Below are 14533 nucleotides of genomic sequence, written 5' to 3' on the forward strand. Positions count from 1 at the left end.
AATCGAATTGTGGCATGTTCTGAGGACATACGCAATAGTCCTGGAGTTTGGAATCGTGTTCGCAGGTCAATGAGACATCGATGTGAGGTCTGTATTCAAGCAGGAGGTGATCATTTTGAACATCTGTAATGACAACGACCTGCGGAAAGAAAAACGTTCCGGTGAATTTCAATGTTGTGAAGGCCATAACTCGGAAATGAAGCATTTCCGGACACATGTTGTAATGAACTATTTTGATTGTCTACATGTGGGAAATACATACATGAAATTATGCCCCGTATTTTTGAAACACCCTGTAGAGTGTTAGTTGGGAGGCCGGAGGGAAAAAGACCTTTAGGGAGGCCGAGACGTAGATGGGAAGATAATATTAAAATGGATTTGAGGGAGGTGGTATATGATGATAGAGAATGGATTAATCTTGCTCAGGATAGGGACCAATGACAGGCTTATGTGAGGGCGGCAATGAACCTCCAGATTCCTTAAAAGCCAGTAAGTAAGTAAGTATTAACATTGGAATTGTCTATTTCTTTCGCAGTAATCCTGTATAATGATAGAGAGCTGAAACTTAATCAGATATAGTCTACGTATAAATCATAAAATGGCCTAAAGCAGTGAGAGAGTTTTGAAACCACACTATTCAATTTTTACTTCAGATCTGTATTACTCAATAATAAGACCGTCCAAGTTGCATTACTAAAGTAAAAACTAAGACACAAAATGAAATCTTAATACTTTGTTAGCTTTACATACTCGAATTACCGACTAAAAAATATCCCAATTCTTGAATGCATGGTATATATCATATTGAACAGATGTCATGCTTTTTGTTACTGTTGTCCTATAAATATAAATGTGCACGTTATCCAAAGGAACAAAGCTGGCATACACCATTGCATGCCTTAAGAAATCAAGTTACAGTTTTTCTCTTTCTTCCTAGCAGAAGTAGAACTCACAGGTATCTTAAATCATTACTTGAACGCACAATTCTCAGCTTGACACCACAGTGAACTGTGTTAGTGGCAATTTACTACACAGTCCAGTGTATAGGTCGTTCAAAAAGTAAATCGACCCCATCTCAGGTACAAAAGATAAGGTGTTCAATAGTAGTTTTGATTGATTGCTCTCCATTTGTGTTATCTATCGAATTTCGTAACTGGAGAGCGAGAGAGAGATGAGTTCGATGGTGTATCAAACCATCAACAGATTCACATGTTCGGGAATTGAATGCGAACCCTTGAACTGGAAACTAATACCAGCAGAGAGCTCACGTGTTTGAAGAGGAAACGCTGTTTATGTCAACTGTAAACCTTTGTTTTGTGTTTAATGCAACAAGTACAGTGCTATAAATAGTATTGTAAACATGTGGAAATATTCAATTGCAATAACGGACGTTACAGAACAGAGTTTTAGTTAATGGAAAAGCATACAGACCTAAATTTAAAAATCAGATAATAACCATCACTTTATCATTGTACGATTTTACAATAATTGAATTTCCTTATTATGTTTCTCATGATAATACTATTTATAGCTTACTTTGTAAACAGAAAGTTGCAAGAGTGAATTTCCTACTCGATAACACATTAAACAAATATCTCACTTCATAATTTTAACCCGGCGCTGGTCGCTACGTATCGAATTCTAATAACAATCACACCCTAATGGAAGGGGTTGTAAGTTTGCCCCTCTCTCTAGCTGACTTTGTAAGTTTGTTATTGCCTGGTAGGAAAATATTTTTTTTTTCAGATCAGTAGGTCAGTTTCATGTAATAGTAATAATAATAATAATAATAATAATAATAATAATAATAATAATAATAATAATAATAATAATAATAATACTTACTTACTGGCTTTTAAGGAACCCGGAGGTTCATTGCCGCCCTCACATAAGCCCGCCATTGGTCCCTATCCTGAGCAAGATTAATCCAGTCTCTACCATCACACCCTACCTCCCTCAAATCCATTTTAATATTATCTTCCCATCTACGTCTCGGCCTCCCCAAAGATCTTTTTCCCTCTGGCCTCCCAACTAACACTCTATATGCATTTCTGGATTCGCCCATACGTGCTACATGCCCTGCCCATCTCAAACGTCTGGATTTAATGTTCCTAATTATGTCAGGTGAAGAATACAATGCGTGCAGTTCTGTGTTGTGTAACTTTCTCAATTCTCCTGTAACTTCATCCCTCTTAGCCCCAAATATTTTCCTAAGCACCTTATTCTCAAACACCCTTAACCTATGTTCCTCTCTCAAAGTGAGAGTCCAAGTTTCACAACCATACAGAACAACCGGTAATATAACTGTTTTATAAATTCTAACTTTCAGACTTTTTGACAGAAGACTAGATGACAAAAGCTTCTCAACCGAATAATAACACGCATTTCCCATATTTATTCTGCGTTTAATTTCCTCCCGAGTGTCATTTAGATTTGTTACTGTTGCTCCAAGATATTTGAATTTTTCCACCTCTTCGAAGGATAAATCTCCAATTTTTATAGTTCCATTTCGTACAATATTCTGGTCACGAGACATAATCATATACTTAGTCTTTTCGGGATTTACTTCCAACCCTATCGCTCTACTTGCTTCAACAAGAATTTCCGCGTTTTCCCTAATTGTTTGTGGATTTTCTCCTAACATATTCACGTCATCCGCATAGACAAGAAGCTGATGTAACCCGTTCAATTCCAAACCCTCTGTGTTATCCTGAACTTTCCTAATGGCATATTCTAGAGGGAAGTTAAAAAGTAAAGGTGATAGTGCATCTCCCTGCTTTAGCCCGCAGTGAATTGGAAAAGCATCAGATAGAAAATGGCCTATACGTACTAATAATAATAATAATAATAATAATAATAATAATAATAATAATAATAACAACAATAATAATGGTTTATTTTAACTGGTAGAGTTAAGGCCATGCCCTTGTAAAATCAGTTTATTTCTATTTCTAGTTTAATTTATTATTATTTTGTCTTTAAAACTTCCTAAACCTTTCCTTGAATACAGATATTTCGCCAGACAATAGTCCCTATTCTAAAATAATATAAAAAAAGAACATACGCTCCGAAACACAAAAGCCAGTTCAACATAATAGGATCGGGAAGAATTAAATCAGGTATTGCTTCCAAGAAACTATTTGTTTTGATATATAAAAAGAAAGCTCCAAGTCTTAAAAGAATATACGGTATGTGTTTTCAGCTCAAATCGCTATTTCATCCCCCTAAAATGTAATAACAGGAAAAACCCAGTCGCGCTAACCTCAGCAATATGTCGGGTTTGTGACCACTGGAACGACACTATACAGAGACCTCTCCCTGGTTAATAACCATTAATGCCATTTTAAATCTTTTCTGGTTAGATCTAGTTTTTTTAAACATAGATAGTCGGCAACGGGATACTCTAGCTGTTTTTTCAATGTTGGACTGTATATGGCTTTTTTTAGGTGTTACGTTTTATTTTTGAAGCCAAATAGTCTGTTGTTTTCTTTGTTTGTGAGCGGTGATTTCTCGGAACTGTTTCTTTAAAATTCAAAGGAAAAGTTATGAAAGGAAGTATACACTCTGAACTTCAAGGTTAAAATAAATTTAATATATTAGTTATTGTTAAAGTAAGGCAATACTTTTAATACAGAGTACAAATTACTGTGTTGATGTTTTCTGATTTATTTACAGTAGGCCTAAGTGTTAAATTGTGTTAATATTTTCATATGCTCAACTTAAAACTTTAAACTGTTATACTATTTTCTAATAAATTCAGTGACTGCAGTGCAACAGGGGTCACACAAGATGTAGAATTCTAAAAGACTTGTCAATTCCTGTACCTGAAAAGTATTTTAATAGTTGTAAAGGAATTCGTAGGTAATTCCACTGGAAACCGGGATGGGATTTAAAGATGAGGTGAAACTTACACTGATATGTAATGAACTCTAGAGCGAAGTGAAGGAATACAGAGATACTCTTGGATACACCTCTTTGTATAATTATCAGAATTTGCTCTGAACTTACTTTTTTCGCGTTGGTCCAACGCAGAGGTAGAATGATCATTTAGCTAGATGAAATTCATTTAAAACTTTCCATCGCAATAGGTTGTAAACTGATATAGTAAATGATATCATTGCAATTAAGGCAGGTCTTAGAGAAGTGTTGTGATTATGAATTTTCCATATATACCAAATAGAACAGTACCACAAGTTCCAGAGTTCCACTAAACTGAACACGGTTAACATCGTGAATGTAGAGGGTAATTATGTAATTTTATTTAATTCTCTAGCAGTTTTGGTGGTAAATATGACGGTATTTCTAATAGTAATTAGCCGGATAATTTGTTTGAGTTGGCAACACTGTTAATAATGTCTGCGCCAGGTATAGCGCGGCAACAAACATTTCATAGTGAGTGCGCAGAAACCAAATGCTCCTACCGGTCAGACTGGAGTGGGGATTAAGCTTTGAAATCTATGAGAGTATTCCGAATCTCAGCGCTGAGCAATCTGATGGCATCATGGTGTTCCGAATTTCAACGATGACGTTACTGATGCTCCACCGGTGTCGCACCGGTTCCGTCAGCTTGCAGAGGTGGTGGCAGTCTCCATCAGCCGCCATCAGTGAATCTGATTGGTTCTTGTATAGGGCGGGAATTAGCAGACGAATTACATCGAGCACTGTTGTGTCATGGCGGTATGTTCTGCTCTAGGTATTGTTTGTAATGAGCACAACGTAAAAACAATATGTTAATGGCTTATGATCGAATATGTCAATGGACCAGTTATTACTACCGGTTCAAGAAATACATTGTTTATGCTCTCTTTTCTTTGACGAGATGACAGTAATGAAATTTCGCAAAATCTTGCTAGCGTAGCACAGAAAACTACTAGTAAAGGTTCATTCACAATGAAAATTAAACATAACGTAAGCGTTAACTTAAAAATGTAAACGTTACGGTAAAACCAAGAAGTCATCCCATCATTCACGGTGGGAACATACACATAACCGGAAAGATACTTTGTAACCATGGAAACATAACAACGACGCCATTTCCTCATAATCTGGTCCACACCTGTGGAGTAACGGTTAGCGCGTCTGGCCGCGAAATCAGGTGGCCCTGGTTCGATTCCCGGTCGGGGCAAGTTACCTGGTTGAGGTTTTTCCGGGCTTTTCCCTCAATCCAATATGAGCAAATGCTGGGTAACTTTCGGTGCTGGACCCTGGATTCATTTCACCGGCATTATCACCTTCATCTCATTCAGACGCTAAATAACCTAAGCTGTTGATAAAGCGACGTAAAATAACCTACTAAAATAAAATAAAAAAACTCATATTCTGTCGTATACATCAGCGCTCCACGATTATGCACTGTTTGCAAATCACGTAAGCATAAGCATGAAAGTTTGAAGTTTGCAAACTTTCATGTTAACGTTTAACGGCAATGTTAATGTCAGCGTTTATGTGAATCATTGTGAATGATCCCATTTGGTAACCTGGCCGCAAACTTCTGTGTTTATGTGTAATTTTCATTGTGAATAGGCCTTAAGGCCGTCATGATAGCCATCGAACCTTCCAGTAGTTTTGTTCCTATTTGGCCGCAGCGTGACGTCATTGTTGTTCACCAGTCCAGTCAGATTTGGAATACGCTGTATGCTAGAACAGTGACGTCATAAGCAAGTCGAAAACGAAAGGGCTGTTTTGAATGCTGCCTGTTATTTTATTTTATTTTTTTTGTAGCTTATATGCTGATATTCGGCATACCTGAATGTTTATTTTCCTTATATCGAAGAGACTAAAGTTGCGACAGTAAAGATTAATCTCTGTATTTTATTCGTTTATCCTCTAAATTATATAAACATTGTCACATTTTATTTTCCGTTTGCGGAACATACTGCTCTTTGCTGTTTTAAATAGTTTGCATCTCTTGCTACCGATGAATTACTCCTTTTATTTGCTGTATTTGAAACAAATTCTATGGGGTCTACTTGGTATTAAGCGAACTGTACACAGCACTGCGTGATTCCTTAATAACCCTCGGGACAGGGTCAACATTTTCTGTATGAAATTCGATCCCTTCCAGGTTTGCGGTCCCTTTGAAGGAAGTGTAGCCGTTAACCTCACAGTGTAGAGTGAACATGAATCAGATGGTGAGATAAGCTCCTGGCCTAACTGGTCATTCCATGACAGTGGCCTATGGGACGCCTGTTCTGCAGTCACGGGATTTGGTCTACAGCAACTGGCTCTAATTTGATAAAGCACAACCCAGTGAAAACAGTACTCAACATTTATATATCGGCCAGGACAATACTAAATCAAGTCGGTACATAATGCGGACTTCTGCATTAATTTGAACAGGGCTTTCTTTGGAAATGTATCGTCCGAGATAAGGAAGAAAGCGATGTTGAATTCTTCAGAATAGATCTGCAGTCGTCATTGCTCATTCCTGGTGAAGAAAGTAATAATCTACTTATAGAGGACATTAAAAAAAAGCATTCGGTATTTTAAAGGGTGGTACTATTATTTAAAACAAAAAAATAAAATCTAATAAACATGAGTCTAACGCAAACTTACTAGGCACTTGGTCAGTAATTGAGACTCGTTCAGACATGGTTTCTTGTAAATAGTTCTCTTAATCTATCACAAAATATTTCAATATATGGTAATTTCATCACTATAGAATTTTGTTATTGCAGGTTTAATTTGTAATTCAGTAAATGCAAAAATATTCTTTGTTCTTAACTTCTATGATAAAATGTCTAGCTTTCATTAATCAGGTATTCATGTCGTACTTTAATTTTTATAGTAATTGTAATTGTAAATTTAATATTAATTGTAATTTTATTGTTCATGTTATAGTTGTAATCCCTGGTAGAGGGGCAGAGAAGGCCTGACGGCCTTATCTCTACCAGGTTAAATAAATAAATACTAAATAAATACTACTAAATGAGTCCTAAAATTAATATCTTCCGAGATATGAGTACTTATTCTACATCATAGAATGTGGTCATTTAAAAAGAGCATTCAGTATTCTGAGTGGTGGTAGTATTCATCAAAACAAGACGAAAATGTCTAATAAACACTAGTCCTAGAATTAATATCTTCCGAGATATGAGTACTTATTCTACATCATAGAATGTGGTCATTTAAAAAGAGCATTCAGTATTCTGAGTGGTGATAGTATTCATCAAAACAAGACGAAAATGTCTAATAAACACCAGTCCTAGAATTAATATCTTCCGAGATATGAGTACTTATTCTACATCATAGAATGTGGTCATTTAAAAAGAGCATTCAGTATTCTGAGTGGTGATAGTATTCATCAAAACAAGACGAAATGTTTAATAAACATGAGTCCTAAAATTAATATCTTCCGATATATGAGTACTTCATTAACATAGTAGAATGTGCTGAATGTGATATTCATTTTGTATGTATGTATGTATGTATGTATGTATGTATGTATGTATGTATGTATGTATGTATGTATGTATGTATGTATGTATGTATGCATGCATGCATGCATGCATGTATTTATTTATTTACATTGTAAGTGGACAAGCACCCGGTAGCAGTGGTACACACAATATAAACAATACACAATAAAATTACAATACACAATACAATTATACACAATAATTACAGTTGATAATAATACATAACAGTACATTATGCAACGAGCCTATAATGAAGGTAATTACGAAGTGAGTATGGATATTTATGAAACGAGCGCAAGCGAGTTTCATAATTTTCATACGAGCTTCTTAATTACCATTATACACGAGTTTCATACGACTTTTTATGCTCGACCATATTTCTAACTTGATATTATTAATTTTATTGTATCTGACCTGGAGCAATGTCCCGTATGTTGTGAGATGTGCGCAGACGCGAAAGTATTGATTTTTTTTCCGAGGAACAGATGTCCACAGTGACCTTGCTAGGCCATAAGAACCTACAGAGATAACATTGAAATTAAATTAGACATTGAAAAACGAGATGACAAATTGAATTTACTTGAATATTATTTACAATTAACGCTAATTATTATAGTAACAGAGCATAACCTTCTGCGACAGTATTGGATTTCCAGCCTCCGTGACTTTTCGCTAATTCTCTTTCGATTGCATATCCGAGAATAATCGATACTTGCGGTTTTATAACGGCAGAAAGCTGACCAGTCATTGGCTGAACAGTTGTAACCTGAGTCGTCATTGGCTGAAAGACCTGACCTTTAATGAGTAGGCTTACTTTAATGACATGCATTAAAGGTCTGCTACCAGGTGTATAATTACTACATTTCGGCATGGTCGAGCATAAAGTAACATAATTAATAACTGAACCTCATTTTACATTACAACCTACATATGTATAGATCCTACATAGGTTTCACATTGGTACTGATAATTCTTTCACTTTACTCTCAACTCACTCACTGTACTGGCACTATGGCACATTTCACTGACAGTATATAACACATATCACTGACACTATAAATTATCACTGATCGGAACTATTCACTGCACTGTAAAACCATCACTTCACTGACTCACCTCGCTTCACTGATACAACAGTTCAAATAAGACAAACAATTACATCCTTTTTCTTACTTAAAAACAGAACTACATTTAAACTAAACATTTCTAGTCTAAGACCCTCTCACAAGCTATTTTAAAATAATTTACAGTTCAAACCAAGGGAGTAACTCGTCAGGCTAAGTAAATACATTCCATCTTAAAAATATACGTCATCTTCATTTAATTTAAGAAGATCATTCAGTATTATGAGTGATGGTAGTATTAATCAGAACAAGACAAAAATTTCTAATAAACATGAATCTTAGAATTAATATCTTCCGAGATATGAGTACTTCATTAACATAATAGAATGTGCTTAATGTGATATTCATTTAAGAAAAGAGCATTCAGTATTATGAGTGATGGTAGTGTTCATCAAAACAAGACGAAAATGTCTAATAGAATTAATATCTTCCGAGATATGAGTAATTTGTTTATCAACAACACAAGAAATGCTCAATGTCATTTCCGTTCAATGTAACGCATCCTTTTGCCCTATGTCTTAGGAAATCACACCTTATGGCTTGCTACCCTTTTGTTTTTGCATTTACGATATGATACTGTATACCCAACTAGATACAAGTAAAGAACTCATATTAGAAGAAGGTATACTAGTCTTAAAATACCAGTATCAAAGAGCTTATTTCGTACAAAATTTAATTTTAGAATCCATGTTTGTTAATTTTTTATGAATGCTACCAACTGTCATAATATTGAATGTTTCTTTATTTTTTGCAATGGAAATCACATTGAGTATTTCCTATCATGTTGATAAACATGCACTCATGTTGATAAACATGCACTCATGTTTCGGAATATAATCGTTTTAAGACAATTATATCTTTATTAGACTTTATTGTCTTGTTTTGACGACTATTACCATCTCTAAGAATATTGAATGTTTTTTTTTATGGAAATCACACAATATTGATGAACGACAACAGTCCCTCGGATTATGAAGTGATCAGTGATCACATAACTTTAGTGTTTAATGTTATATTTCCATCTCATTTTCTGTAGTAATGTCACGAGAGGTCTGAGATCTGCCGATAAATCCACGAGCGAAGCGAGTGGATTTATCTGGGAAATCTCAGACCTCGAGTGACATTTATTAGGACTATTTCGTGAATAAAATAAAAATTTAAATAATATATCCCTAAAATTCAATCACAAAATGTTAATAATATTGTATATTAACGAATACTTAACCTATTCAGACATCGTGAAGTTGAAATACTCCTAGATGAATATCGATTATTGCAATAAAGAAATTCGATGTTATTATTCAGTAATGCCAATTGCGAAAAGCGAAATACAGATTTAACATTGTTAATTACATGTACTGCAATTTTCTCTTATTAGTATAACAAATACATTTTCATTATCTGCTGAAATCATAATTTAATTTAACAGTAACAGTGGGGACAGCTATATACCAATGCTTATGTATTCACAGCGAGACATGTTGCTACACAGTGAAGCCATCTCTGTATAGATAGGCCTAATTAAAACACGAATTTTATTACGCCATACGAAAGGCAGTTTGATCAAAGACATTATTACTATGCAAGGTCCATGAGTTTGATATGCGATTATGTTACATAAAGTTGAACGTCTATTAATTGTTTAATTTCAATACAAATGTTATAGGCTACAATTTTATAGGTTACGTTAGGCCTACCTGTGGAAGCAGGACCAATGTCAGCTGTGCCTTGTTTCGACCGTTACTTACAATGAGTGCTACACGAAAGCATTTTTATAGCTCGACAAACGCATTCTCGCTGTAGTGTGTAACGGAACTAAAGCTGCATCTACACAGTTCAATATTCCAATCGCGTATGCGTGCAGTCTGGGAAGAATATTGAAAGAATCAAGTTTAAAAGGTACGTTCAATTAAGATGCATGAAGATTTTGTGTCTACATGGTGCGCCGTTTTGAACGTGGTCTTCACTGCGTGAATATATTAATTAATATTAAATATCAATCTTGAATTCATTGTTTTAAAGTTGAAAGAAAAGTTTAACCGTGTAGTTGCATCTTAATGTATTCATGATAATCAATTTACGGGGAAACGGTTGGCGACAACGACTAAACAAAAGAAGGACCATGCGATAAATTGATAGCGATAAATCTAGCTGCAGAAATTATCGCAAACTCTGACTGTGATTAGTTGGAATTCAAAATTTCATTACACTTCATTGGTCGAAAATGGAATGACGTCATATAAACGAAGTAGTCATTATAATTGGTAAAAATTATATTCCCCGCCATATTACTATCACCCTCATTCCATCTCTCGTAGGTTGGCAAGTTTTGTTATTACATGCGCTCTGTAATTGTCAAGAATGACGCAAGACATTTAGTTCAATATTACCACTACGAATCAGAACAAAATATTCTTTGAAAAGACACGTTTATCTGTGCACCTGCACCTCTCAATGAGAGATATCTTTGATACTCATATGTGCATACTCTACACTTGTAATTAACTTATTTTTTTATTGTTTCTGAGTTTCTTCATTCTATTGCATTTGGCGAAGAGGTGATAATATAATATTCTTTTGGACAGCTTCATCTTTTATGAAAATGTTTTCCTTTATTTAATGATTTGTTATGTACAGTAGTGGCAAAAGAAACCGGACCGACACTTGTAGCTGATTTCAGAGCCTTGTTCACTCCAGAGCACGATAGACTGGTAACTAAGACTTTCGTGGTTCGAATCCTGCCTGTGAAGGAAACTTTTTTTCGTTCCTTATTCAAATTTATTCCTAATACTTTTCGATTGCAGTGATATTTTACTACTTAATTAACTTATTATTCCCAGAACATGAGTTTTATCAGCAATCGAAAAGTATTGGGAATAAATTTAAATAAGGAACAAAAACAATTTTCCTTTCCAGGCAGGATTCGAACCATGAAAGTCTTATTTACTAGTCTATCGTGCTATGGAGTCAACAAGGCTCTGTAATCAGCTACAAAGGGTCGGTCCGGTTTTTTTTTTGCCACTACTGTATATAAAAATTAATTGTGTTGCCATTAAATGTCGTTAATATTATATTAAGAACAATCTAAGTACGATATATAATTTTTGCATGATATTATTTTTAATATTCTCTTCTTTTTTCAGAGCCTGATCTCATCGTGTCAAGGGCTGAAGTAATCTTGAGTCCGGCTGTTCCTCTACAAGCGACAACTTGAATATGTTTTTGTTCGTGAATACTGAACTCTTAATATTAAGAGACAAACCCACCCTCAGGTTAGGGATGAAAGTGGACAAAAATGGAATGACAATAAATGATCATCACTGTTTGCTACAATAATCCGTGTTGATAATTTCCTATATTCTGTTTTTTTAAGTGAAATGTTCGTTTTTATCTATATTACTGGTCTGTGACCAGTTCAGTACGAAATAAGTCAGTATTAGCTATGTTGTGTAGATGTCAGTGCGGTACCATAAGTTATAGACGCTAACAGAGAAGCAAAACATGTCGTCCAAGGTCGAACAGCTGGTGCAACGCTCCTAACTCAATGAAACTACCTCAAAGGTTCTTACAGTGAACACCCAGAAACTGATAGAATTGCTTCATTAACTATTAGTGTTTTTATCAATAACAAATGTGTCGAACTTTGTATTGCATTACGAGATATAAGGACATATTGTTCGTGGTCTGAAGGTAAGATAATAAAAGCAGATTTGTTTATACATTTCGTTGTTTTTGTAATGGTGGTGGTACCAATTTTAATGGTAATTTAGCAATACAGCAGTTATTTTTGTAATGGTAGTAGTATTTAATTTTAATGGTAATTTAGCAATAATACAGATTATAATTATATATAATTACATCTAACTTATTTACGAAAAAATTAATGGAAAGTTTTAGAGGCAATTCAGATAGATTATTTTAATAATTCAAAAGCACTTCGTAAGCATCTGAATCATACAAAAACATTAAAGATGAATATTTTCCTTGGATACTTTCACAAAGTCCCGTGCCGTGGCGTCGCGGTCTAAGGCATCCTGCGTAGGACTCGCGTTACAGAATGGGCGCTGTTTCGAGTCCTCATGGGGGAAGAAATTTTCTCATGAAATTTCGGCCAGTGTATGGGACCGGTGCCCACCCAGCATCGTGATGTACTTTGGGAGCTACGATAGGTAGCGAAATCCGGTTGCGAATGCCAGTATAACGGCTGGGGGGATCATCATGCTAACCGTACGATACATCCATTCTGGTTGGATGATCGTCCACCTCTGCTTCGACATGTGGGCGTGAGGTCAGCAGCCGGCTGGTCGGTCTAGGCCCTTCACGGGCTGTAGCGCCACGGATTATTATTATTACTTTCAGGATCCGAAGCACAACTGTAGACATTACATACGTAGGCTATATTACGTGCAATTTTGCAGCATGTTTAGATTAAGTACGCATTATCGATAAGCTGATAATATACGTTTCGACTTTTTTATGCTCTATTTTGGTCACTATCTTAAGATGCTTCTTTTTCTTACTTGGTTATTTAACGGGGCTGTATCAACTACTGGGTTATTTAGCGTAAATGTAATTAGTAATAGCGAGATGAGACCTAGGATTCGGTATACATTACCTTACCCTTCGCCTTAGAACTGCTTTTTCGTGACCATTTAAACGGATTCGGTTATTTTTTCTTAAATTATACACTACAAACTGCTTAACAGGAGAAATTAAAAACAAAATCATATTTAAATTGAAGATATAAGATTTTCAATTTGAAATTATGAATTTAAAAAATATATTTTGGTAGTAGGCCTATTTATTCAGATGTACTAAATTCTATATGTGCAGTAATATTATCTGTAGTAATGTCACGAGAGGTCTGAGATTTATCTGGGAAATCTCAGATCTCGAGTGACATTTATTAGGACTATTTCGTGAATAAAATAAAAATGTAAATAATATATCCCTAAAATTCTATCACAAAATGTTAATAATATTGTATATTAACGAATACTTAACCTATTCCGACATTGTGAAGTTGAAATACTCGTAGATGAATATCGATTACTGCAATAAAGAAATTCGATGTTATTATTCAGTAATGCCAATTGCGAAAAGCGAAATACAGGTTTAACAATGTTCATTACATGTACTGCACTTTTATCTTATTATTATAACATAAATACATTTTCATTATCTGCTGAAATCATAATTTAATTTAACACTAACAGTGGGGACAGCTATATACCAATGCTTATGTATTCACAGCGAGACATGTTGCTACACAGTGAAGCCATCTCTGTATAGATAGGCCTAATTAAAACACGAATTTTATTACGCTATACGGAAGGCAATTTGATCAAAGACCTTATTATTACTATGCAAGGTCTTTGGGTTTGATATGCGATGATGTTACATAAATTTGAACATCTGACTTTCTATTAATTGTCTAATTTTATTCACAAAATACAAATTTTATAGGCTACAATTAAGGTTGAGTTACCTGTGCTGTGGGAGCAGGACCAATGTCAGCTGTGCCTTACTTCGACCGTTACTTAACAATCAGTGCTACACGAAAGCACTTTTTATAGTTCGACAAACGCATTCTCGTTGTAGTGTGTAACGGAACTAAAGCTACATCTACATACTTCAATATTCCAATCGCGTATGCTTGCAATCTGGAAAGAATATTGAAAGAATCAAGTTTTTAAAAGGTACGTTCAATTAAGATGCATGAAGATTTTGTGTCTACATAGTGCGCCGTTTTGAACGTCGTCTTCACTGCATAAATATATTAATTAATGTTAAACATCAATATTACATTCATTGCTTGAATGCGTAAAGTTGAATGAAAAGTTTAACCGTGTAAGAGTAGATGCATACTAATGGTTTCATACTCATCGACTTACGGGGAAACATTTGGCGACACTGACTAAACAAAAGAACGACCATGCGATAAATTGATAGCGATAAATCTAGCTGCAAAAATTATCGCGATGTCTGACT

At 35.0% G+C, this 14533-nt stretch overlaps 1 protein-coding gene across 2 annotated transcripts in view; it reads left to right on the top strand.

Moving 5' to 3' along the window:
* The window catches only part of side (sidestep), an 869165-nt gene extending 856902 nt beyond the window's left edge, over positions 1-12263 (top strand). For both annotated transcript variants that reach the window (XM_069825478.1, XM_069825479.1), the window contains one exon: positions 11686-12263. In XM_069825478.1, coding sequence (XP_069681579.1) covers positions 11686-11756 — 71 coding nt within the window. In that variant the 3' untranslated portion in view covers positions 11757-12263. The remainder of the gene's footprint in view (positions 1-11685) is intronic.
* Positions 12264-14533: the final 2270 nt, after the last annotated feature.

The sequence above is a fragment of the Periplaneta americana genome, chromosome 5 (assembly GCF_040183065.1).
Source record: "Periplaneta americana isolate PAMFEO1 chromosome 5, P.americana_PAMFEO1_priV1, whole genome shotgun sequence".
In the NCBI taxonomy this organism is placed as follows: domain Eukaryota; kingdom Metazoa; phylum Arthropoda; class Insecta; order Blattodea; family Blattidae; genus Periplaneta; species Periplaneta americana.